This window comes from Ovis canadensis, chromosome 23 (genome assembly GCF_042477335.2).
Source record: "Ovis canadensis isolate MfBH-ARS-UI-01 breed Bighorn chromosome 23, ARS-UI_OviCan_v2, whole genome shotgun sequence".
Lineage (NCBI taxonomy): Eukaryota > Metazoa > Chordata > Mammalia > Artiodactyla > Bovidae > Ovis > Ovis canadensis.
Genome location: NC_091267.1, coordinates 46719876 through 46742606, shown reverse-complemented (window position 1 = coordinate 46742606; position 22731 = coordinate 46719876). Strand labels below are relative to the sequence as shown.

The 22731-nt window shown below is 45.1% G+C and overlaps 2 protein-coding genes across 2 annotated transcripts in view; one reads left to right on the top strand and one right to left on the bottom strand.

The window, feature by feature from the left end:
• Positions 1-5474, bottom strand: part of LOC138428469 (NPC intracellular cholesterol transporter 1-like) — a 43447-nt gene extending 37973 nt beyond the window's left edge. Inside the window, exon 1 of the mRNA XM_069569239.1 lies at positions 5343-5474. Coding sequence (XP_069425340.1) covers positions 5343-5399 — 57 coding nt within the window. The 5' untranslated portion in view covers positions 5400-5474. The remainder of the gene's footprint in view (positions 1-5342) is intronic.
• Positions 5475-6565: 1091 nt separating this feature from the next.
• The window catches only part of LOC138428337 (regulator of MON1-CCZ1 complex-like), a 38485-nt gene continuing 22319 nt past the window's right edge, over positions 6566-22731 (top strand). The window contains 1 exon segment of the mRNA XM_069568993.1: positions 6566-6571. Within this exon segment, the coding sequence (XP_069425094.1) occupies positions 6566-6571 (6 nt within the window).

Here is a 22731-nt window from a genome sequence, read left to right as displayed (position 1 = left end):
CTGCGTTCACTTATCTGCCCGGGTTTCTAAGACCTGAACGGGAAGACGTTCTGCCTCTTCACTCCCTCAGGAGACTGGGAGGGACCCTGTGGCCTCCGTGAACAGGGCAAACTCCTTGTCTCAAAGGTTTATCGGTTCTTTTGTAAACCAAGGAATATCAGCCTCTTTCTCTCCTCTATTTTCTTATCTTTAACATTCTTTCCTTATCTCTCTCTAAATCAATCGCTGGCGCTGTTTCTCCTTCCGGTTTCCCTGGATCCTGCGGGGGCTGGACCCCAGCAGGCTTCAGTCCAAGAGGTCGCAAAGAGTCGGATACAATTGAGCGACTACACACACACACACACACAGCTCCAAGGGCACCAGACCACATGTGAGCTCAGCGTTGGAGATGGTTGGTGGTGGCTGCACGACACGTGATATACCTAATGTTCCTGACTGCACTTTAAAACCATGAACTTTATGTGTATTTTGACATAAAACATGAGCTCACTTCACCACTTGAGAGAAAAGTCTAGCGGCAAGGACTGCAGAGAGCATGTTCTTGGTTATACTGAGATTAAATAGAGTAGAATGACCATCAGTTGAAACACCATGGATCTGAATGTCACTAACACGCCCAGCATCTCTAGTAATAAGTGTTGCAAAAGCTCCACTGAGCGGGGCAGTGGGGTAGGGTAGGGGGGGACAAGCCCAAAGAAGGATAATTCTTCCTAGTTCATCTCATGGGCACTGACCAGTCTCTTACAGGGTGACTCATGACCACAAGAACTATCTTATTTAAGCATTTAAACATTTGACCGATTCCTAAGAAGTAAAAAATTAATGATCGTAGATTTTAATTACAGAATACCCACCGATCACAATTACTCAGACATCACAAGTATACGTGAGATAACAGGGGGCGACCCCTCAGCTCTCCACCCCATCCCATTCCTCAGATTTAACAAATGTTGATGTATTAGATCCTGGTCTTCCAGGCTTTCAATTTCCCCCAATAGGCAAACCTATATAGCACCTGCGCAAACACAAGTGAATTAACTTTTAAACACATATTCTCAAACAAATCTCGATTACCCTCCATGACTGGCTCAACTTGAACTAACTGTATTTATCCTGGTCCCCAAGGACAGATTTAGCTCTTGTCTGCTGTCCCTTGTTTTCTCCACAGATTTCAGTCTCCCCCTAACCCCCACATCTTGGGACAGCCTCCCTTTTTACAAGTCTCACCCAAGACTCACTGCCAACAATGAATTTAACTCTAACTCTTCTCACCTGGTCTGGGTGAGCTGTCCTGGGGAGAGGGAGGTGGTGCTATTATTACTTCCAACTTACAGATGAGCAAACCTCAGATGTGGCCTCAGAGGTGCTCATGGGCATCCCTCATCAATGCTCAAGCCACCAGGCATCCTGCACCAAGAGCTCTGTACACTTCCGTTCCATAAGCTCCCCTGTGGATCCACCAGGACTAGCTGGATAAACGTTTCCTTTTTTCTTTTTAATTTAATATTTATTTATTTATTTGGGTTTCCTTGGTGGCTCAGACTGAAGAATCTGCCTGCAATGTGGGGGACCTGCGCTGGATCCCTGGGTTGGGAAGATCCCACTGCAGTGGCAACCCACTCCAGTATTCTTGCCTGGACAATCCCATGGACAGAGGAGCCTGGCGGGCTACAGTCTATGGGGTCAAAAACAGTCGGACACAACTGAGTGACTAACACACATACACACACACATACGTGTTTATTTGGCTGAACTGGGTCTTAGTTTTGGCTCATGGGATCTTTGTTGCAGCATTTGGACTCTTTAGTTGCAGTACTTGGGGTTTCCTTCCCTGACCAGGGGTGGAAACCCAGGCCTGCTGCATTGGAAGCACAGAATCTTAGCCATTGGACCACCCCGGGAAGTTCCTAAACTTTTCCTAAGACAGCCAGATACCGTATTAAATATGGTAGGCTTGTGAGCCCAAAGGTGTCTGTGGTACATACTCAATCTTGTCTGCTGTAACTCAAAAGTAACCACAAACAGCAGGTAAAACATGGGCATGGGTGTGTCCCAAGAAAACCATCCACAACTAATTTGCAGGCTCCTGCTCCAGGATGAAACAGAATTCATATATTTATGAGAATGGAGAAGTTGTGTATGTGGGCAGAGGTTGCAAGAGTATTTTCTTGCTGGTGTCTTGACTCCCCTGTAAGACTGTAGAATCCTAAAGGGCAGAGCTTGGGGGTTATACTTCCTCTGAAATCTTAATATCTCATCCAGTGCTCCCTGATTCAGAAAACATTCAAACGTACATGATGAGTTAAAGGAGCTTCACTGGATTATGTAAGAAGTGACTTTGGCTTTAACACAGAATTTAGTACAAGGCTAGGATGTCTCTTGGAGAAGGCAATGGCACCCCACTCCAGTACTCTTGCCTGGAAAATCCCATGGGCGGAGGAGCCTGGTAAGCTGCAGTTCATGCGGTCGCTAAGAGTCGGACACGACTAAGCGACTTCACTTTCACTTTGCCCTTTCATGCATTGGAGAAGGAAATGGCAACCCACTCCAGTGTTCTTGCCTGGAGAATCCCAGGGACAGAGGAGCCTAGTGGGCTGCCGTCTATGGGGTCGCACAGAGTCGAACATGACTGAAGCGACTTAGCAGCAGCAGGATGTCTCTACTTTTAAAGGTTAGGCTATATGGCTTTTTCACAACATGCTCTAAAATTTAATTAATGGACATGTGACTGCATAGGGAAGTATCTTTCAATAATAATAGGAATAGCTCAGGACAGTTTTAAAAAGAAAATGCCCCTGCTGCTATATGTCAGCAACTCTGGCTGACTCTAATTGGGAGCTCCATGAAAGCACATCTCATCACATGGAGAAGCTCTGATCATCAGCAACAGAATCCTATCCTTTAGGCTATTAAGTAACTCATGTTCAGTTGCTCACTAAACATCAACCGGGTTCTGGGCATAAAGCTGAATCAGTTCTCCTTCCTCGCCTGGGTTCTTTATCAGATACCCCATGGAGTAGCATCGCAGACTTTTACAGGTAAGAAAACTAGAGCTCAGAGAGGATTCTCCAAAGTCACCTGGCTGGTAAGTGACAAAAGCAATAATGAGAACCAAGGTTTTGAATGCTAAGGTAGGCATACTCCCTCCCATTCCCCCCACCATGCCCATCCCACAGCTGCTGCACTGTTCGAACTCCAGCTCGGCTTGTACACTGATGTATCCTTAGATTGTGACAACATGCCAGGGATGTGCTGGTCCGTCCAACTCGTGACTACCCTTTACGTACAACTCCAGGGAGCGGTCAAGTCCTGACTCACTTCCTCAGGATCCAGGACTGTCCCCAGCCCCATGCCTGTAACCTGGCCAGCCCACGCAGGTGGAGTGCAGGGCCTGGTCCCTTCACCTCTGCTGATGTCCTGGATGAGGAAAGCTCCAGCAGAACCTGGAGACATGCCCAGCTTCAGCTCTGGCGAGAGCTGGAATACCAGGGCTAGTCTGGCCAGTCAGGATAATCCAGGACAAGGGTAGTGGGGGTGGCCTGGAGAATGCTGTCCAGAGATTTAGCTTTGTATCCTTTGGAGTCAGGTAGGCAGATCAAATAAATATGACAGGACATGTCGGGTGGAGGCTGGACTGGTCTGACTTTTACTGACACAACTCTCTGGAATTCTGTTTTATAGCCAATCTGGGATAAACGTATCCACATAACAAATGATAATTTGTGTGAGCACCAGGCACGTCTTCAGATGGGTATTTAAGATACATTTTAGAGGATCTCATTATGGTCTCTCTCCTGACTGTGATTTTTAAAGTTTTTTGTTTTCTCTTGAGGAATTTGGACCATAATGAGGCCTAGGTAGGAATTAAGCCATTAAAACTGTTTTTCCTAAGGAGATCAGGAATGGGTTCATCTTTAAGCCTGAGGGAGCCAATCTTAAATACAACAGAAGTGTTTCCAATTCATATTCACAGACCTTCTCAGGGCTTCCAGGCGTTTTGCAAGCCACTTGTGACCAACCTCTGACCTACTCCAGAAGTCCTAGGAGGAGAGGCACTGATGGATTTCAGAGATAAGTTAAAGCTACTTAACCAGAAGCCTGCCTATTAGATCCTGAACTAAAACCGAAAGGAAACCGAACAGCTGTATTTTCAAAGCAAATAACTGCTACCATTTTCTGAGTTTTTACTGCTGTGATGAGGCCCCTCCACACCATGTTACTTAAGAATCCCAATAATCCTATGACGTGTTGTTTTATCTTCAGTAAAAGTTCGGCTTGGAAGAGTAATGAGCCCAAAGCCACAGAGCTAGCAGGTGGTCTACAGGTTGACCCCATTTCAAACCACCTCCCGAAAACCTGCTTTTCTCTGCCTCTCCTCCCCACCAGGCACCAGACATGTGCTCTTCCAGAAGCCCACACGGCTAACTAACACCGTCCACCCCACCACAGGAGGCCCTTCCCAGGTCAGCCTCACCCAACCCCTGCTGAGAACGATATGGTTCAAAGAGAGGTTTTTCTAGTGCAGGGAACCCCTTCATCAGCCTTCCCCTGTGACTCACTACACCCTCATCATAGACACACGCCTACGAGTGGGCACCAGGGCTCGGGATTCCCACTGGACCTGGTTTAATCAGCACTAGATCCTTAGACATCCCCCACAATATCCAACCACACAGTTTTCAAGGAGAAAACTGTAGATACACAAATAGCAGTGAGGTGCTCACGCCCAAGGCTACCAAAGCAAGGGAAAGCAGACCCAAGGGGCCAGGACTGGGAGTTCCAGGCCCATCCTCTCCAGGCCTAGGTTTGTGACAAGGCGAAATTCAATTAACCCTACCACCTGCGGGCCTCCGTTCCCATGGATGTAAAGGGAGCGGATAAGAAGTAACTTGCCTTCTCTGGAAGACCAAGTTGCCTTACATGAAGCACTCAGGTGAGTTCCGATTTGGTGCCGGACCAACCTCTATTTACCTCCCCACTCTCCTTCATCTTTAGGGGAGAAGTCGGATCTCCTAAACAAATGTATAAAGAATTCCTGTACAAATGGCAGAAAGAAGGGGTTGGGGAGGCAGGTTAAAATGATAGGAATCCTATCCCTTTCTACCCATTTTCTTCCTCCCTTTCTGATCCCACATCCTAAACCCAGAAATCAGATGACCACGGATGAAATGAGTTCAAAACAAGTCAGACAGGCAGCTCCCAGCTGCCGCCGTCCTCCAGACCACTGGGAAGAGGACGTGGCCGGAGAAAGGCACCGGAGTCGCGGCACAGACCGCCGCCCTCCCGACTCGCGGCCCCACCACGTCCCCCACAGCTTGCCCGGGTCGCCGGCGGCCACTCACCTGCGCCGGGCAGAACAGCAGCAGGAGGAGGCCGAGGGCTGGGCCGCGCACGCTCATGCTGCCGCGGCGGCGACGGGCTGCGGAGGTCGGACAGACTTGGCTCCCACTTCTGGGTGGAACCTTCGGAGCCAAGAACCCGTCCTGGGGCGAGGGCGGGGCAGGGGCGGGGCTAGTGGGGCCTGGACCGCTTCTTGTCACGGCCGGTTCCCAGTCCCCGCTCTGCACTAATTCCGCCTCAGCCGCGGCGTGGGGCCAAGGACTAAGGGACCCGGGCAGAGCTGAACATCTGGAATCCGGCCTGGGAAGGATATTTCTGGGGTTGTCGCAACAGTGTGTGGTTTGATGCTTGAACTCCTTTCTCCCCTTTTTGTCATTGCTGCTGCTGCTGCTGCTGCTGCTGCTGCTGCCAAGTCTCTTCAGTCGTGTTCGACTCTGTGCGATCCCATAGACCGCAGCCCCTCAGGCTCCCCCGTCCCTGGGATTCTCCAGGCAAGAACACTGGAGTGGGTTGCCATTTCCTTCTCCAATGCATTCCTCGATTGGAAATGGGAGGGTGAGAAGGTTTTTAGCAAATCGGGGTGCATGGGGACAATTTTCCCAAATAAGATCCCACTTCTCAGCGGACCCAGCTGGCACCCCAAGCAAGTTCTCTTTCCAAACCCAGTTCCCCGAAAGGAATCGGTGCCTAGGCACTTCTAGCAAAGTTGGGGGCGGCGCCACGCGGTGGCCTGACAGTGTTGTGATCCGAGAGCTGAGCGGGCGGAGCGTGGCAGTGGCCGAGGAGATGCCTCAGAGCCGCCCAATCTCTGTTTTCTGTCCGCTCAGCCCACTTTTGAAAAAAGTTCTAGAACCACACCATCTGCTGACGGAGCAGAGCGTGGCAGGGAACCAGCCCACGGGAGAAGAGACACCCCCACAACCCCCCCGGGGGAAGTTTGACGCAAAGGTGGGACCAGAGTCCGTTAGTTCTAGGTGAAGTAACACAGAGATAAAGAAGCATCTTCGTTTTTGAGCCTTATACTTTTTTTGATCTGACACTTATTTTTGTTATATGCACTTCTGGTATCATTTCCCCTCAGATGTAATGACTAAGATCACTCAAAAGCATCAGTCATTTCCATTTTGAAGTTAGGAAAATGGATGTAAGGATCCCTCCTCCCCACAGTGGAAGCCAGTGTACAATGAAAACACTAAATACACGTCTGTAGCAATGATCAAAGCCAATGGAGGTAGGACCATGATCAGGTAATGTTCTCATCCTTATTCTACAAGGAGACTGTCCTTGACTGACTTTGCAGTTACTGACTTGCCTCCCCACCTCCTCAGCCTTGAAATGTACACCTGCTTGGCTGTGCACTAAACTGTAGGGATCCCCTCTGGACATTCAGCCTTGGCAATCTCCTGGCCTCATGCATCTGCTTGCCCTCAAGTGCTTGGTGTACTCACTGATGATAACTTGGTATGCATCATGCTGCTAAGTCACTTCAGTCGTGTCCAACTCTGCGATCCCATAGACGGCAGCCCACCAGGCTCCACCGTCCCTGGGATTCTCCAGGCAAGAACACTGGAGTGGGTTGCCACTTCCTTCTCCAATGCATGAAGGTGGAAAGTAAAAAGTGAAAGTGAAGTCTCTCAGTCATGTCTGACTCTTAGCGACCCCACGGACTGCAGCCTACCAGGCTCCTCTGTCCATGGGATTTTCCAGGCAAGAGTATTGGAGTGTGGTGCCGTTGCCTTCTCCAAGGTAATCAAAATGTTGTCACTGAGCCAGATGGCAGGACCATCCTTGAGAATTTCTTAGAAGTGCAAATTATGGGCCCTAGTCTGGACACCCGTGCCCATGCAAGCCCTAGGAGGATGAAGCCCTCCAGGTGGTCCCAATTCACATTCCAATTCACGAACTACCTCTGTAACATATTCTCAGGATCTCAGTGGCTTAGTTGCCCTTCCTGTACTTATGGGGGAAACCAGGCAATCAGCCAACAAAAACCTTCACTGAATAATGAATTGAGTAAAGGAAATTTCAAGCACCATATGAAACATTTCTTGGATGGGCAGAACTTTTGATACCCAGTAAATTCTGTCCATTATTCACCAAAATGGACTTCCCTGGTGGCTCACACAGTAAAGAGTCCACCTGCAATGCGGGAGACCTGGGTTCGATCCCTGGTTTGGGAAGATCCTCTGGGGGAGGGCACGGCAACCCCACTCCAGTATTCTTGCCTGGAGAATCCCCATGGACAAAGGAGCCTGGTCATTTGAAAAGGGCTGGACATAACAGAGCAGCTAAGCGCGCGCGCACACACACACACACACACACACACACATTCACCAAAATAGAAACAAAAAGATCTTTTAGCTATATACATATATTTCTAGTTCTGTATTTTGTACAGCTTTGATGATATCCAAAAGGTGATGATATATTTTTAAAATAAAGCACCTTATTTTTAAGAGAAATTTTTTGCTGATAAAGCAATCCATGCTTATGGTAGCTATTTTGAAAATTTATAGGCAAGAGTTAAAAACATCATTTATAATTCCACCATTTATGATCATCTATGTCACATCGTGGAGTATTTTCTCCTTCTCTGAAAATTGTTTTAACACATATAAAGAAAAAAAATGTTGCCTGCCACCTCAGTTCCCCAAGGATTAAGCTCTTAGTCACTGCAGTCCATAATGTGTGTGCTCTGAGGGCAATTTACGATGCAAAACAACTGGAAGCATTCTGTGCATTAGATGTACCAGTCACTAGGTAAGATACAGAGAAGGCAATGGCAACCCACTCCAGTACTCTTGCCTGGAAAATCCCATGGACAGAGGAGCCTGGTAGGCTGCAGTCCATGGGGTCGCTAAGAGTCGGACATGACTGAGCGACTTCACTTTCACTTTTCATGCATTGGAGAAGGAAATGGCAACCCACTCCAGTGTTCTTGCCTGGAGAATCCCAGGGATGGGGGAGCCTGGTAGGCTGCCGTCTATGGGGTCGCACAGAGTCGGACACGACTGAAGTGACTTAGCAGCAGCAGCAGGTAAGATACATGTCTAAGGGGAAATTTCAAAGACCCCAGATTCTTTCATCTTCCCATATTTAGGAAAGCCCTAAAATCATTAACTTGAAATGTTTGTTCTTTGTGATCAGCAATGCCAACTACAAATTAGCACATGGGTGCTTAAATCAGGAGCTGAATCTATGAGCCCAATTCTTACATCTTCTCATATCTAGAAAAGCACTAAGATCCTTCGTGGTGACACTGTTCCTCATGACTAGTGAAGGCTCCCCGAGACGAGTAGAAACCTTCTGGAAAAATATATGCTTGCTTGCATGTACTCCCCCTTCACCAAAAGTCACATTTAAACTGACCTTTCTCCCCTGCCTCTTTGGAGCAGTTTCTCAGAGTTATCTGAGGTGTTATCTCCTGGGCTGTAGTCCTCATTTTACCCCCAATTAAACTTAACTTGCATCTCTCACGTTGTGCATCTTAAGTCGACAGCAGTAATCTTTTCATGCTTCATTACATGTTTTTTCCCAGCAGAAAAGTTCATGTACACACAGGTTCTTCCCTTACCTCTTTGGAGCAGGTCCTCAGAGCTCTCTGAGAGGCCTGTCTCTCTGGCTACGGTCCTCAGTAAGGTCCCTGAATAAAACTTAACTGACAACTTTTACATTGTGCATTTTTATTTCAATTGACATGTAGTCAAAGTCCTAGGAGAGGCTTTTCGTTTGTTTGTTTAAATACTTGTCAATACCACTATCATTATAAACATCATCCAACACTGATTGCATTAAAAATAAAGGACAAAAAGGGTCAATGAAATTATTAGCAGTAGCAGCAGCAGCAGCATGTGACATTTCTGAAGCCAGCAGTGTGGGCCAGTCTCAGAGCAGTGCCTAAGTCAATGAAACGGAGTGCACAATCAGAAAGTATTTCAAAATAGCTCAAGCCTCAGATTGCATTTCTGGTACATGCCAGGTGTTTGCATGTCTATAGTAATACTGCATAAATCCACCGTTCTTTTCTTATGCCATTTCACATACCTGAACTTGTCTGGGTTCCGCAAAGCTTTGCATGTTTCTGTGCCCTCGGCTTTCCATGTGATATTGCATCACAGAAGTCTAAAAGCTATTGCACATTTTCCTTAGGGAGATAGATGAGAATGTTGATTCCAAACAAATTTCTTTTCACCTAACAGATGGAAGGGGAAGCCTAGAAATAGTCTGTTACTAGTTTTTGATCCATTACATAATGTATTTAATCAGTCCCCTACTGGATGTATGCTTTGTCATTTTTCATTCCTGGAAACAATAATGCAGTGAATCATTATACCTAAATCCTTGCAATCATATATAAATAGAACTGTTGGAAAAGTTTATATATTGTTGGATCAAAGGAAATGTGTATTTTAGTTTTGAATATTGTCAAATTGCCCTCCGAACAGACTGCAATTTACATCTTTGTTTACAACATATAGAAGTACCTGATTCTATCTCCTTGGCAACACTTAACTTTGCTATTCTAATAGGTGAAAAATAGCATCTGTGATTTAAATGATTGTATTTCTTATTTTAAAAAAGATTTTGATGCTTTAATTTATATTTTATTAATGATATGTGAGATTAAAAATCTTTCCATACATTTTAGGCAATTTTATTTCTTTGTCCATAGTCTTCATTTTTAAAAAAATATTTTCTGGTTGTGCTGTGAGGCATGTGGGGTTAGTTCCCTGACTGGGCATGGAATCTGCACTCCCTGCATTGGCAGTGAAGAATCTTAACCACTGGACCACCAGGGAAGTCCCTGTATTGTTTATTTTCAATTCGTTTTTTCATATTGATTTGTAAAAACTATTAAGAAAATTAACCTGTTGGTCCAGTATACACAGTGCAGATACTTTTACTAATTTACTAGTTTCAGTTTAGTTCAATTCAGTTCAGTCACTCAGTCATGTCCAACTCTTTGCGACCCCATGGATTGCAGCATGCCAGGCCTCCCTGCCCATCACCAACTCCAGGAGTTTACTCAAACTCATCTCCATTGAGTGGGTGATGCCATTGAATCATCTCATCCTCTGTCGTCCCCTTCTCCTCCTGCCTTCAATCTTTCCCAGCATCAGGGTCTTTTCAAATGAGTTAGCTCTTCGAATCAGGTGGCCAAAGTATTGGAGTTTCTGCTTCAACATGAGTCCTTCCAATGAACACTCAGGACTGATCTTCTTTAGGATGGACTGGTTGGATCTCCTTGCAGTCCAAGGAAACTCTCAAGAGTCTTCTCCAACACCACAGTTCAAAAGCATCAATTCTTCAGCGCTCAGCTTTCTTTATAGTCCAACTCTCACATCCATACATGACCACTGGAAAAACCATAACCTTAACGAGACAGACCTTTGTTGGCAAAGTAATATGCTGTCTAGGTTGGTCATAACTCTCCTTCTAAGGAGTAAGCGTCTTTTAATTTCATGGTTTACAAGGTTATAAAAAATTATTCCATATTTTCCTTTTGAGTTTTAATGATTTCTTGAAGATAATCATCTGTCTTTAATTGTTTTGCTGTGAGCAGTGATATAAGGATCCAGCTTCCCCACGCCTCCAACCCCCACCTCCCATCCCCCCACCCCCCACCCCCCAACCCTGTCCAAGAACCTTGGCAATCACATGACACCTGCTCTTCTTATAGTTTTCGTGTTGCAGAATCAGTGACAACCTATTTGTTCTCACCTCACTTGCCTTCTTAATAACATTGAGCACAGATGATCACATGTTCTTCATTAAACATTCTTCTTTAACCCTCATTCTCCTGGGTTACCTCACTGGCTAAGCAGCCATTGCATCTTATCTTCTAGAGGCTAATGAATGTGATTTGAGCAGCATGTTCCTATTAATAAAATTTTGTTTCAATACAATAGCTTTGAGTTCTTCTAACATAGAAGCTTTGTTTTGCTGCTGCTAACTTTGAAGCTTCAAAGTAGGCAATGATTCAAGGGGGCAACGAAAAAAGAAGGCCTAACTTCTGTACAGATTGCAAGCTTTCCCAGTTTCTAACTTGAAGGCTGAAATTTAATCATGAGAAATGTAGATGGAGCTGGGCCTTTTGGGTACTAGGATGCAGCTGACTTCATCTGGTGATGCCTGAGACCATTCTGGATGGCCTGGGTGCCTCTTCACTTTGCTTTTTTTTTCATTTCTCTCTGCCACCCCCGCTACCTACCCAATCCTTTCACCTCCCCCCACTGACCGTTGTGTTAGTCAGCTTCAGTTCAATTCATTCAGTCGCTCAGTCGTGTCTGACTCTTTGCGACCCCATGAATCACAGCACACCATGCCTCCCTGTCCACACCAACTCCCGGAGTTCATTCAGACTCATGCCCATCAAGTCAGTGATGCCATCCAGCCATCTCATCCTCAGTCGTCCCATTCTCCTCCTGCCCCCAATCCCTCCCAGTATCAGAGTCTTTTCCAATGAGTCAGCTCTTTGCACGAGGTGACCAAAGTACTGGAGTTTCAGCTTTAGCATCATTCCTTCCAAAGAAATCCCAGGGCTGATCTCCTTCAGAATGGACTGGTTGGATCTCCTTGCAGTCCAAGGAACTCTCAAGAGTCTTCTCCAACACCGCAGTTCAAAAGCATCAATTCTTCAGCACTCAGCCTCCTTCACAGTCCAGCTCTCACATCCATACATGACCATTGGAAAAACCATAGCCTTGACTAGACGGACCTTAGTCAGCAAAGTAATGTCTCTGCTTTTGAATATGCTGTCTAGGTTGGTCATAACTTTTCTTCCAAGGAGCAAGTGTCTTTTAATTTCATGGATGCAATCACCATCCGCAGTGATTTTGGAGCCCCCCAAAATAAAGTCTGACACTGTTTACACTGTTTCTCCATCTATTTCCCATTAAGTGATGGGACTGGATGCCATGATCTTCGTTTTCTGAATGTTGAGCTTTAAGCCAACTTTTTCACTCTCCTCTTTCACTTTCATCAAGAGGCTTTTGAGTTCCTCTTCATTTTGTGCCATAAGGGTGGTACCATCCGCATATCTGAGGTTATTGTTATTTCTCCTGGCAATCTTGATTCCAGCCTGTGTTTCTTCCAGTCCAGCGTTTCTCATGATGTACTCTGCATTGAAGTTAAATAAGCAAGGTGACAATATACAGCCTTGATGTACTCCTTCTCCTATTTGGAACCAGTCTGTTGTTCCATGTCCAGTTCTAACTGTTGCTTCCTGACCTGCATACAGATTTCTCAAGAGGCAGGTCAGATGGTCTGGGATTCCCATCTCTTTCAGAATTTTCCACATTTTTTTGTGATCCACACAGTCAAAGGCTTTGGCATAGTCAATAAAGCAGAAATAGATGTTTTTCTGGAACTCTCTTGCTTTTTCCATGATTCAGTGGATGTTGGCAATTTGATCTCTGGTTCCTCTGCCTTTTCCAAAACCAGCTTGAACATCAGGGAGTTCACGGTTCACGTATTGCTGAAGCCTGGCTTGGAGAATTTTGAGTGTTACTTTACTAGCATGTGAGATGAGTGCAATTGTGCAGTAGTTTGAGCATTCTTTGGCATTGCCTTTCTTTAGGATTGGAATGAAAACTGACCTTTTCCAGTCCTGTGGCCACTGCTGAGTTTTCCAAACTTGCTGGCATATTGAGTGCAGCACTTTCACAGCATCATCTTTCAGAATTTTAAACAGCTCAACTGGAATTCCATCACCTCCACTAGCTTTGTTCAGAGTGATGCTTTCTAAGGCCCATTTGACTTCACATTCCAAGACGTCTGGCTCTAGATTAGTGATCACACCATCATGATTATCTGGGTCATGAAGATTTTTGTACAGTTCTTCTGTGTATTCTTGCCACCTCTTCTTAATATCTTCTGCTTCTGTTAGGTCCAGACCATTTCTGTCCTTTATCAAGCCCATCTTTGCATGAAATGTTCCCTTGGTATCGCTCATTTTCTTGAAGAGATAGTCTTTCCCATTCTGTTCTTTTCCTCTATTTCTTTGCATTGATCGCTGAAGAAGGCTTCCTTATCTCTTCTTGCTATTCTCTGGAACTCTGCATTCAGATGCTTATATCTTTCCTTTCCTCCTTTGCTTTTTGCCTCTCTTCTTTTCACAGCTATTCGTAAGGCCTCCCCAGACAGCCATTTTGCTTTTTTGCATTTCTTTTCCATGGGGATGGTCTTCATCCCTGTCTCCTGTACAATGTCATAAACCTCAGTCCATAGTTCATCAAGCACTCTATCTATCAGATCTAGGCCCTTAAATCTATTTCTCACTTCCACTGTATAATCATAAGGGATTTGATTTAGGTCATACCTGATTGTCTAGCAGTTTTGCTACTTTCTTCAATTTGAGCCTCAATTCGGTAATAAGGAGTTCATGATCTGAGCCTCAGTCAGCTCCTGGTCTTGTTTTTGTTGACTGTATAGAGCTTCTCCATCTTTGGCTGCAAAGAATATAATCAATCTGATTTTGGTGTTGACCATCTGGTGATGTTCATGTGTAGAGTCTTCTCTTGTGTTGTTGGAAGAAGGTGTTTGCTATGACCAGTGCATTTTTTGGGGAAAACTCTATTAGTCTTTGCCCTGCTTCATTCCGCATTCCAAGGCCAAATTTGCCTGTTACTCCAGGTGTTTCTTGACTTCCTACTTTTGCATTCCAGTCCCCTATAATGAAAAGGACATTTTTGGGGTGTTAGTTCTAAAAGGTCTTATAGGTCTTCAGAAAACCGTTCAACTTCAGCTTCTTCAGCATTACTGGTTGGGGCATAGACTTGGATAACTGTGATATTGAATGGTTTGCCTTGGAGACGAACAGAGATCATTCTGTCGTTTTTGAGACTGCATCCAAGTACTGCATTTTGAACTCTTTTGTTGACCATGATGGTTACTCCATTTCTTCTGAGGGATTCCTGCCCACAGTAGTAGATATAATGGTCATCTGAGTTAAATTCACCCATTCCAGTCCATTTTAGTTTGCTGATTCCTAGAATGTCGATGTTCACTCTTGCCACCTCTTGTTTGACCACTTCCAGTTTGCCTTGATTCATGGACCTGACATTTCAGGTTCCTATGCAATATTGCTCTTTACAGCATCAGACCTTGCTTCTATCACCAGTCACACCCACAGCTGGATATTGTTTCTGCTTTGCCTCCTTCCCTTCAATCTTTCTAGAGTTATTGCTCCACTGATCCTCAGTAGCACATGGGGCACCTAATGACCCGGGGAGTTTCTCTTTCAGTATCCTATCATTTTGCCTTTCATCCTGTTCATGGGGTTCTCAAGGCAAGAATACTGAAGTGGTTTGCCATTCCCTTCTCCAGTGGACCACATTCTGTCAGACCTCTCCACAATGACCCCCCCATCTTGGGTTGCCCCGCGGGCATGGCTTGGTTTCATTGAGTTAGACAAGGCTGTGGTCCTAGTGTGATTAGATTGACTAGTTTTCTAGTCAGCTTAGGCTGTCGTAACAAAATATCATGGACTGAATGGCTAAATGTCAGTAATTTTTATCCCATGGTAATGGAGACAGCAAAGTCTGAGATCAAGCTGCCTGTCAGTTCGGTTTCCATGAGTCCCCACTTCCTGACTTGCAGACGTGGGCTTCTCACTGTGTGCTCATGTGCTCTTTCCTTGGTGCGTGTGTGTGGAAAGAGAGATCTCCCTTCCTCTTATGTAAAGTCACAAATCCTATTGGGTTAAGGCCACTCCCTTAGGACCATTGTTGTTTTTCAGTCACTAAGTCATCTCTGATTCTTTTCGACCCCAGGCACACCAGGCCTCCCTGCCCCTCACCATCTCCCAGAGTTTGCCCAAGTTCAAGTCCACTGAGTGGACCACCTTAATTATTAAAACCTCTTTAGAGCCCTGGGGCTTCCCTGGTGGCTCAGCAATAAAGAGTCTGCCTGCAATGCAGGCGATGCAGGCTTGATCCCTGGGTTAGGAAGGTTTCCTGAAGGAGGAAATGGCAATCTGCTCCAGTATTTCTGCCTGAGAAATCCCATGGACAGAGGACCCTGGTGGGCTGTAGTCCATGGGGTCTCAAAAGAGTCAGACACAGCCACTAGACAGCAACAAACACAAAACCCTGTCTCTAAACAGTTACTTGGGGGTTAGGGTGTCAACATAGGTATTTGCAGAAAGAGGACACAATTCAGTTCATTGCATCCCTCTTTGTGCTCAGGGCTGCTTGATGACTTTTGTGGGCTCTAAGCAGGAGGAGAAGGGGAAGACCAAGGATGAGATAGCTGAATGGCATCACTGACTCGATGGACACGAGTCTGAGTGAACTCTGGGAGTTGGTGATGGACAGGGAGGCCTGGCGTGCTTTGATTCATGGGGTCGCAAAGAGTCGGACACGACTGAGCGACTGAACTGAATTGAAGCACCTTTGCCTTTGGGGATCCCTCCTTCCTTAAAAAAAAACAAACACTTAAAATCCTGCTTTATAGCCACATTGGTATAGAGATGGATATAATCCAAGCTGATCTCATTATTATATATTTCTTATTATTATGTTTTTCTTCTGATTTTAAAATAAATTGCTATTAAAACATTTTCATGAGACCTTAGAAGTGTCAGGGGCCCTAGGCACTAGGCCTCCTTGGCTTAATGGAGACACTGTAGACACTTGTAGACACTGTAAATTTTGCTAACAGACTGTCCCCAAAACGATCCAGGAAGAGCAACTAGAGCTGACCCTAAAAGAACCACCTTGTAGATGATTGGAGAGTGACCAGTTCAACACAGGGAACATGAGTAGGTGACCAGCTCACACCTGACTCCCTCTGTCAATCTACACATTGCCAACACATTTGGGGAAACTATAGGAAACCTTGAGTTAAAGCTTCTGCAAAACCCTTAGGGAGTTTTAGGTTGAGTGTTTTGGAGAGCCTCTTTTTGGTAAAAGACTTTCTTTCTTTTTTATTAATATATAATACACCTGTAAAATCTATAAAACGTACATGTACAGTTCAATAAGTTTTTACCTACTATATATTTATATTGTGCTATCTATTACTTGATAACAAATTATCCTAAAACATAGTGGATGATAAGAACAAACATTTATTAGATTAGATTTTCTGCCAGCCAGGGCTTTGTGTGGTTCTGGGTGGTTTTGGCTCATGAGTCTGTGGTCAAGATGTCAGCCAGGCTACCATCATCTGAAGGCGTGACTGGGGCTGGAATATTTGCTTCCAAGATGCTGCTGGCAGGAGGCCTGGGTTCCACTCCACGTGGCTCAAGGCTGCTCATCTGTCTTCAAGACCAGGGAGCCGGCTTCCTCCAGAATAAGTGATCCAAGAAAGAGCAAGGTAGAACCTTTATGGTAGCATGCCATTCTTTTTTTTTTTTTTCACTAGTTTGACTTCTACCATCATCAATTGCTTTTGCTGTTCTCAAACTTCATACAAATTGAGTCATCTTTTGTGTCTGGTTTCTTTAACTAAACATTATGTCTGTTAAGACTCATCCACGTCACTTACAGCAATAGTTCATCTTTTTTTGTTTTGTTTTGTTTTTACCGTTGGGACATATTCCATGGTATAAGAATCCCACGGCAGACATTTGAGTTGTTTCCAGGTTGGGCTATTATAGAGCTGCTTATGAACATTCTTGTGCAGGTCATTTCTTTGAAATATGCCCTCAATTCTTTGGGGCTCTGCAATAAACTTTTAAAACTCCATACTTCAGCTGAATTTTACAGACACCTTCATTTAAAACAGCTTAGGCTACAACTCGTGACTTTAGTGTCGGTGGTGTATGAGAGTTCAGGAGTGGGGTATTGTTGGTCAAACTTACAGTAAAGTATTACTCACCACACTAAGGATACTTGAACTGGTGATTAATCCAGTCGTGGGTTGCCGTGTAGCTTAGGCTCATTAGGGTGGAGGTAACTTGAACTTGGCCATTAGTATTTTGCCCTGGCTTTCCCTAATTTGTCACATGATTCAGTCACATAATACAGTTGCCTTCCCCTGGGATGGCTTTAGGTCTTATCTTTGCTAAAATAGGAAGATTAACTCTTGTAAATGGCAGACTTTCTAAGGCTATTCTTAAAAGTTTAACTATAAGAAATAGGAACAATAGCAGTGTTTCCTTCCTTAAAAATTAGAAGGTTCAATTCTAGTGAGGGAGTGAAGAGATCAAAGATGGGAGAAGTCATGCTTTCTGTTTCCAGAGCTAAAGCTTCCTAAAACTGAAGATCTCAGGAATTCCCTGGTGGTCCAGCGATTAGGATTCAGCACTTTCACTGCTTGGTCAGAGAACTAAGATCCCTCAACCCTACGACATAGCCAAAAAAAAACCCCGAAAAGATACTTAATTAACTTCCTTCAATTGTTTTAATATGACTTCACTCATATTTTAAAATTATCTTAAAATATTGTCAAAAAATAAGGAAAAACACCAGGAAAAGATTCTAAGACTTTTTAGGCCCACTAGGGCATAAATTATTTAACTGAGGACTAAGTATGGTCAGAGAGCTTGGAGAAAACACCTCAATGAGTCCCACTGGTTTATCTCATTGCATTTAGTAGGTTAAACAGCAAAAAGAGACAGGCAAGGCCCTCAGTCTGAGGAATGGGAAACAAATTATTCCAAATTTGCCCAGAGAGCATAGAACTTGGTTTTGGCCTATTTTGCTTCAATTTTGGTTTTCTCTGTGTTTCGAAGCACAGGTAAGTACATGGGTGTGAGCTGATGAGGGAAAAAGACATGGAAAATCATCACACGGTGTGACTCTGTTCATAGCTGGGCCTCAACATGGTTCTATGCACTCATTTTTTAGCACCTTTTCATAGTGATATAAAAACTTACTAAGACCAACTGACCAGATAATCACAGACACCGCACAGAGCATGCACAAAATTCTTCCTTGGTGACAAGCAGAGGAGATACAACCTCATGGCAGCCAACAATTCATAGAAAGCGTTGTGTGCTCAGTTGCTCAGTCATACCCAACTCTTTGTGGACTGTAGCCTGCCAGTCTCCTCTGCCCATGGGATTCTCCAGGCAAGAATACTGGAGTGGGTTGCCACTTCCTCCTCCAGGGGATCTTCCTGACTTAGAGATCAAACCCACATGGCTTGCATCTCCTGCAATGGCAGGTGGATTCTTTACCACTAGCAGCACCTGGGAAGCCCTAGAAAGTGTTAGGAAGGCAACGCAGTTCCATCAGCAGAACTAGAATCAGGTCAGCCACTTACCATTGGCTCCAGGTCCTAACCAGCCACCGTGCTTTTCCTCTCCAGTGCAGGGCCAGAGTTCTTTGATGACTGAACAAGCTCACCAAGGGCAAGCCTGTGCAGCACAAAGATCTGGGATTGTTGGCCCTTGTTTCATGGCCACACTACTTTTCTTTTCTTTTCTGTTTTTTTTTTTTTTTTTAAGGTTGCTCCACACAGCACCAGGGATCTTAGTTACCTGACCAGGGATTGAACCCGTGCCCCCTGCCTTGGGAGCATGGAGTCTTAACCACTGGATCCCTGGGGAAGTCCCATGGTCACACTTCTTCCTGAGGTTTGTTGCCTCCTCTCCTCTCCTTGGGACTTGTTCCTCCCACTATCCACCTTTCACTTCCCGCTCCTGTCTATTTCATCTGCTCTCCTTTGCTGATTCCCTTCTCTCATCTACTTCCTCACACCACAGTCTTTCTGGGGACTTCATCTGTCTTATGACTGTGACCATCACCTCTACACAGATGATGCCCAGATCTGGAAATGTCTTGTCCTAAACATTAAGCAGCGATTTCCAGTTGCCTTCAGGAATCAATTTCATACATTCTTCAAACTGAACATGTCCAAACTCCCTCTCTCTCTGTCCCCATCCCAGTTCTGCTGTTCTTCTCTATTTCCTGGCACAATTACTAGCACCGCCCACCACATAAACCTTGAGTGTGGAGTTAGCCCACAGACCTGAGACTGCTCTATAGAAAGTCTTGCTCACGGGGTTGGCCACTGGCAGGCCACTGGACTCTTGGCAGGCAAATAGTTCTTTACATAGATATGAAACTTTCCCTAAGTGATAATGGCTCACTGTGCGCACACTGATTGCACAAACAATGGGGCTCATGCTAAATGCCTTGTTTCTTCCTGGCAGCCTGGAATTCTGGTAGACACTAGGCAGAGGGTGCCTATGTGACCAGCTCCCAGTTAAAAGCCTGAGTGAGTCTCTCATGAGCTTGCTTATCAGCAGATAACACTTCATAATGTTGCCACAAGTCCTTGCTAGAGGAGAGGACTCTTGGAAGCTTTAATCTGGATTTCTCTATATCTCCATTTCATTTCCCTTTCTCCTTCCTAGTTTTGCTTTTTATCAATTTCACTGTAATCTTACCATGAATATGACCACACTATGAGCGCCATGAATCTTCCTAGCAAATTGTCAAAGATCACTGGGAGTGATTTTAGGGTTCCCTGATGCACCTTAGTATAATTCCTGACTCTTCTTTCTTTTCCTCACCCTCTCTGTTCAGTTAATCACCTAGTTATCATTAGCTCTACCTCTAAATATTAAACATAAAAAAATGCCCCATATTCTCCATCTTCACTGCCTAGATGTTACAACCATGACTCCATCTGGGCATCAATCTCCCTGCTTCCCCCACTATAAAAGTAAAACCCAAAGATTGGGGGATAGCAGTAAGCTGACGTTATGAGGGAGGTTATTTCTTGTTTAAAAGAAAAAAATTTGAACTGAGTGAATTTGAAGACCTAATTGGCCATATTCAGGGATTCATGGGAATTCCCTGGTAGTCCAGTGGTTAGGACTCTGTCTTTCCACTGCAAGGGGCATGGGTGCGATCCCTGGTCGGGGAACGAAGATACTTCAGTTACCACGGTGCAGCCAAAATAATAGTAATAAAGGATTCATGAAATGGGCAACATTCCACCTAACAAGTAGGCAGAAGCTTTAGGAGCTGTATAGAATGGAAGGCTTTCATAGATAGAAAGGGGGTGGGACAAGGAAGTCATAAAAAAGAAAAAAGTTTACCATATTCAGGCAAAGTCACCTTTCTTTGGAAGAAGGGTGGGGAATCTTTCAATGTGTCATGCAATTGATCTCACAGGAGCTGATGTGGTCATTCCAGATTGACTGGTTAAAGTTCATACTCCTGAGAGTAGCTGAAATTGAAATTAAATCTTAAAGCAAACCAGGTTTGTTTTCTAGGGGCAAGTGACACCATTTTGGGCATGTTGTTGCTGTGTTAAAGCACTCTCAAAGCCTGTTTCCTGGGTTTCCCTGGTAGTCTAATGGTTAGAGATCTGCTAGCCAATCCAGGGACATGGGTTTGTTAGGGATATTAAGTAGTCTTGTTCAGGCTTCAGAGACAAAGCACAGCAGGCCTCTGATCTTGCTTCTAACCTGCCTGGAGACTGTCCTGACTACGAGTGGCTGCCTGCTGTGACTGTAAAACTAGCAGTACCATAGATAAGATAGGAGAGGAATCCTAAGATGTTGAGTCCCTGGAGGGGGGCTGGCTAACCAAGCCCCAGGCTTAACAACATTCTAAGTTTTATGCATTAACATGAGATCAGAGCTGGAGTTTGCTCACAGATTGATGATGGTATCAGTTTGCGTCCTGGGGTTATAAACGGGGACCCTGAACTATAATATTTGAGGTCTCATCCATGGAGCGTAAGTGATGCCTGGGATCTTTCCTGTCAGGCGAGTGTATGCGCCTCGGTTTTGTCTCATCAAAACGAGGATTTGGAGCGACGGACATTAAAGCCCTTGGTGCATCACGGCTCTCAGGTCTGGGACAAACCGTGTTATAGCTCTTAGACAAATCAGTGTTACAGCTCTATTTTATTTAGAAGATAGCAGGAGAACCCATCCTCGAAGCGTGAGGGCATGCCAACCCAAAGATGCGAAGAGAAGACAGTGGAGGAGCACGCCAGAGCACAGGAGAGGGAGAGAGAGAGAGAGAGAGAGAGAGAGAGCCCTTTGGCTCCTCTTTGTATATGTTTCTTCCTCCCCCTGGGCCCGCCCTATGAAAACTGGGCTAGCCAGGAATGCTGTTTGTTCTACCTGAGGTCCTCACTCAGGTCCTCAGACCTTCCTTTGTTCTATATTTGCGGGCCTTTCCCTTCCTTGTCTTTTAGCCACCGCCCATTTTGGACTCCTGTTTCCTATTCTAACTACCTAACTTTTTCCCAGTTAGGTCTCCAGATGGGCTGTGACACAGGACTTCTCAACACTGTTTGAGTCTGAATGTTAGTCAAAATCCAATTTGGTGATATTTCCTCTGCTGTTTCGATTTCTCTTGTCTTTTAATGTTAGTATATTGAGAGTAACCTAGATAATTCTCTAATAAATATTCATTTCACTTCAGTTTTGGAGAAGGAAATGGCAACCTATTCCAGTATCCTTGCCTGGATAATCTCGTGGACAGAGGAGCTTGGTGGGCTGCAGTCCATAGGGTCACAAAGACTCAGGCATGACCGAGTGACTAACACTTACTACTGACTCACTTACTCAGTTCAGTTCAGTCACTCAGTCATGTCTGACTCTTTGGGGCCCCATGGACTGCAGGTCACCAGGCCTCCCTGTCCTTCACCAACTCCCAGAGTTCACTCATAGTCTTGTCCATCGAGACTGCTGGTAAAGTGGTTTGTCTTTGCACATGTTTGTAATGGTTTTGCTACTTGGGGATCCACCTGGGTTCCTCAGATTTCCCAGGTGGCTCAGAGGTAAAGAACCTGCCTGCAAAGTAGGAGATGCAGGGTTGACCCCTGGGTCGGAAAGATCCCCTGGAGGGGGAAAGGGCAACCCACTCCAGTATTCTTGCCTGGAGAATCCCATGAACAGAGGAGTCTGGCAGTCCATGGGGTTGCAAAGATCGGACACGACTGAGTGACTAGTACTTCTGATGGGTTCTCAGCAAAGAGGGGCCCATCTGCGGACACCTTAGCCCCTGGCAGACCCGGTTGCTCTGTGCAGCAGAGCCTGGTCCTGGCCTGGCTGCCCTGAGGCTCCCAGCGTGGCTCTTCACCTGGTGACTCAGGGCAGGGCTCAGGATCTTCAACCCCATGTTGGGTAAGCGCCACAGAAAATCTTTAGGCCTTAAGACCCTTATACCACTAGCTTTAATGATGTGTTTGACTCAGCATATCAGCTGTCCTTTGATTTCTAAAGGTAGAGGTTGGTATCAGAGTGCTGGGCACTTACCTTCCTGCCAAACTCAGTCCTTTCCCCATCCTGTTGACAAGAAGGATTCACATTCAGGTGCTTCAGTGAGGTGTTTCAGGTGGATATCTGGGAACACTGTATTTAACAGAAAGTATGATTTGTTCATAAGTAATCAAATCTTGGTAACTTTTATCAAAGAGCAATATAAATAGCAAGGTACTTTAAACTTTTGAAAAAAATTACAGATTCATTTC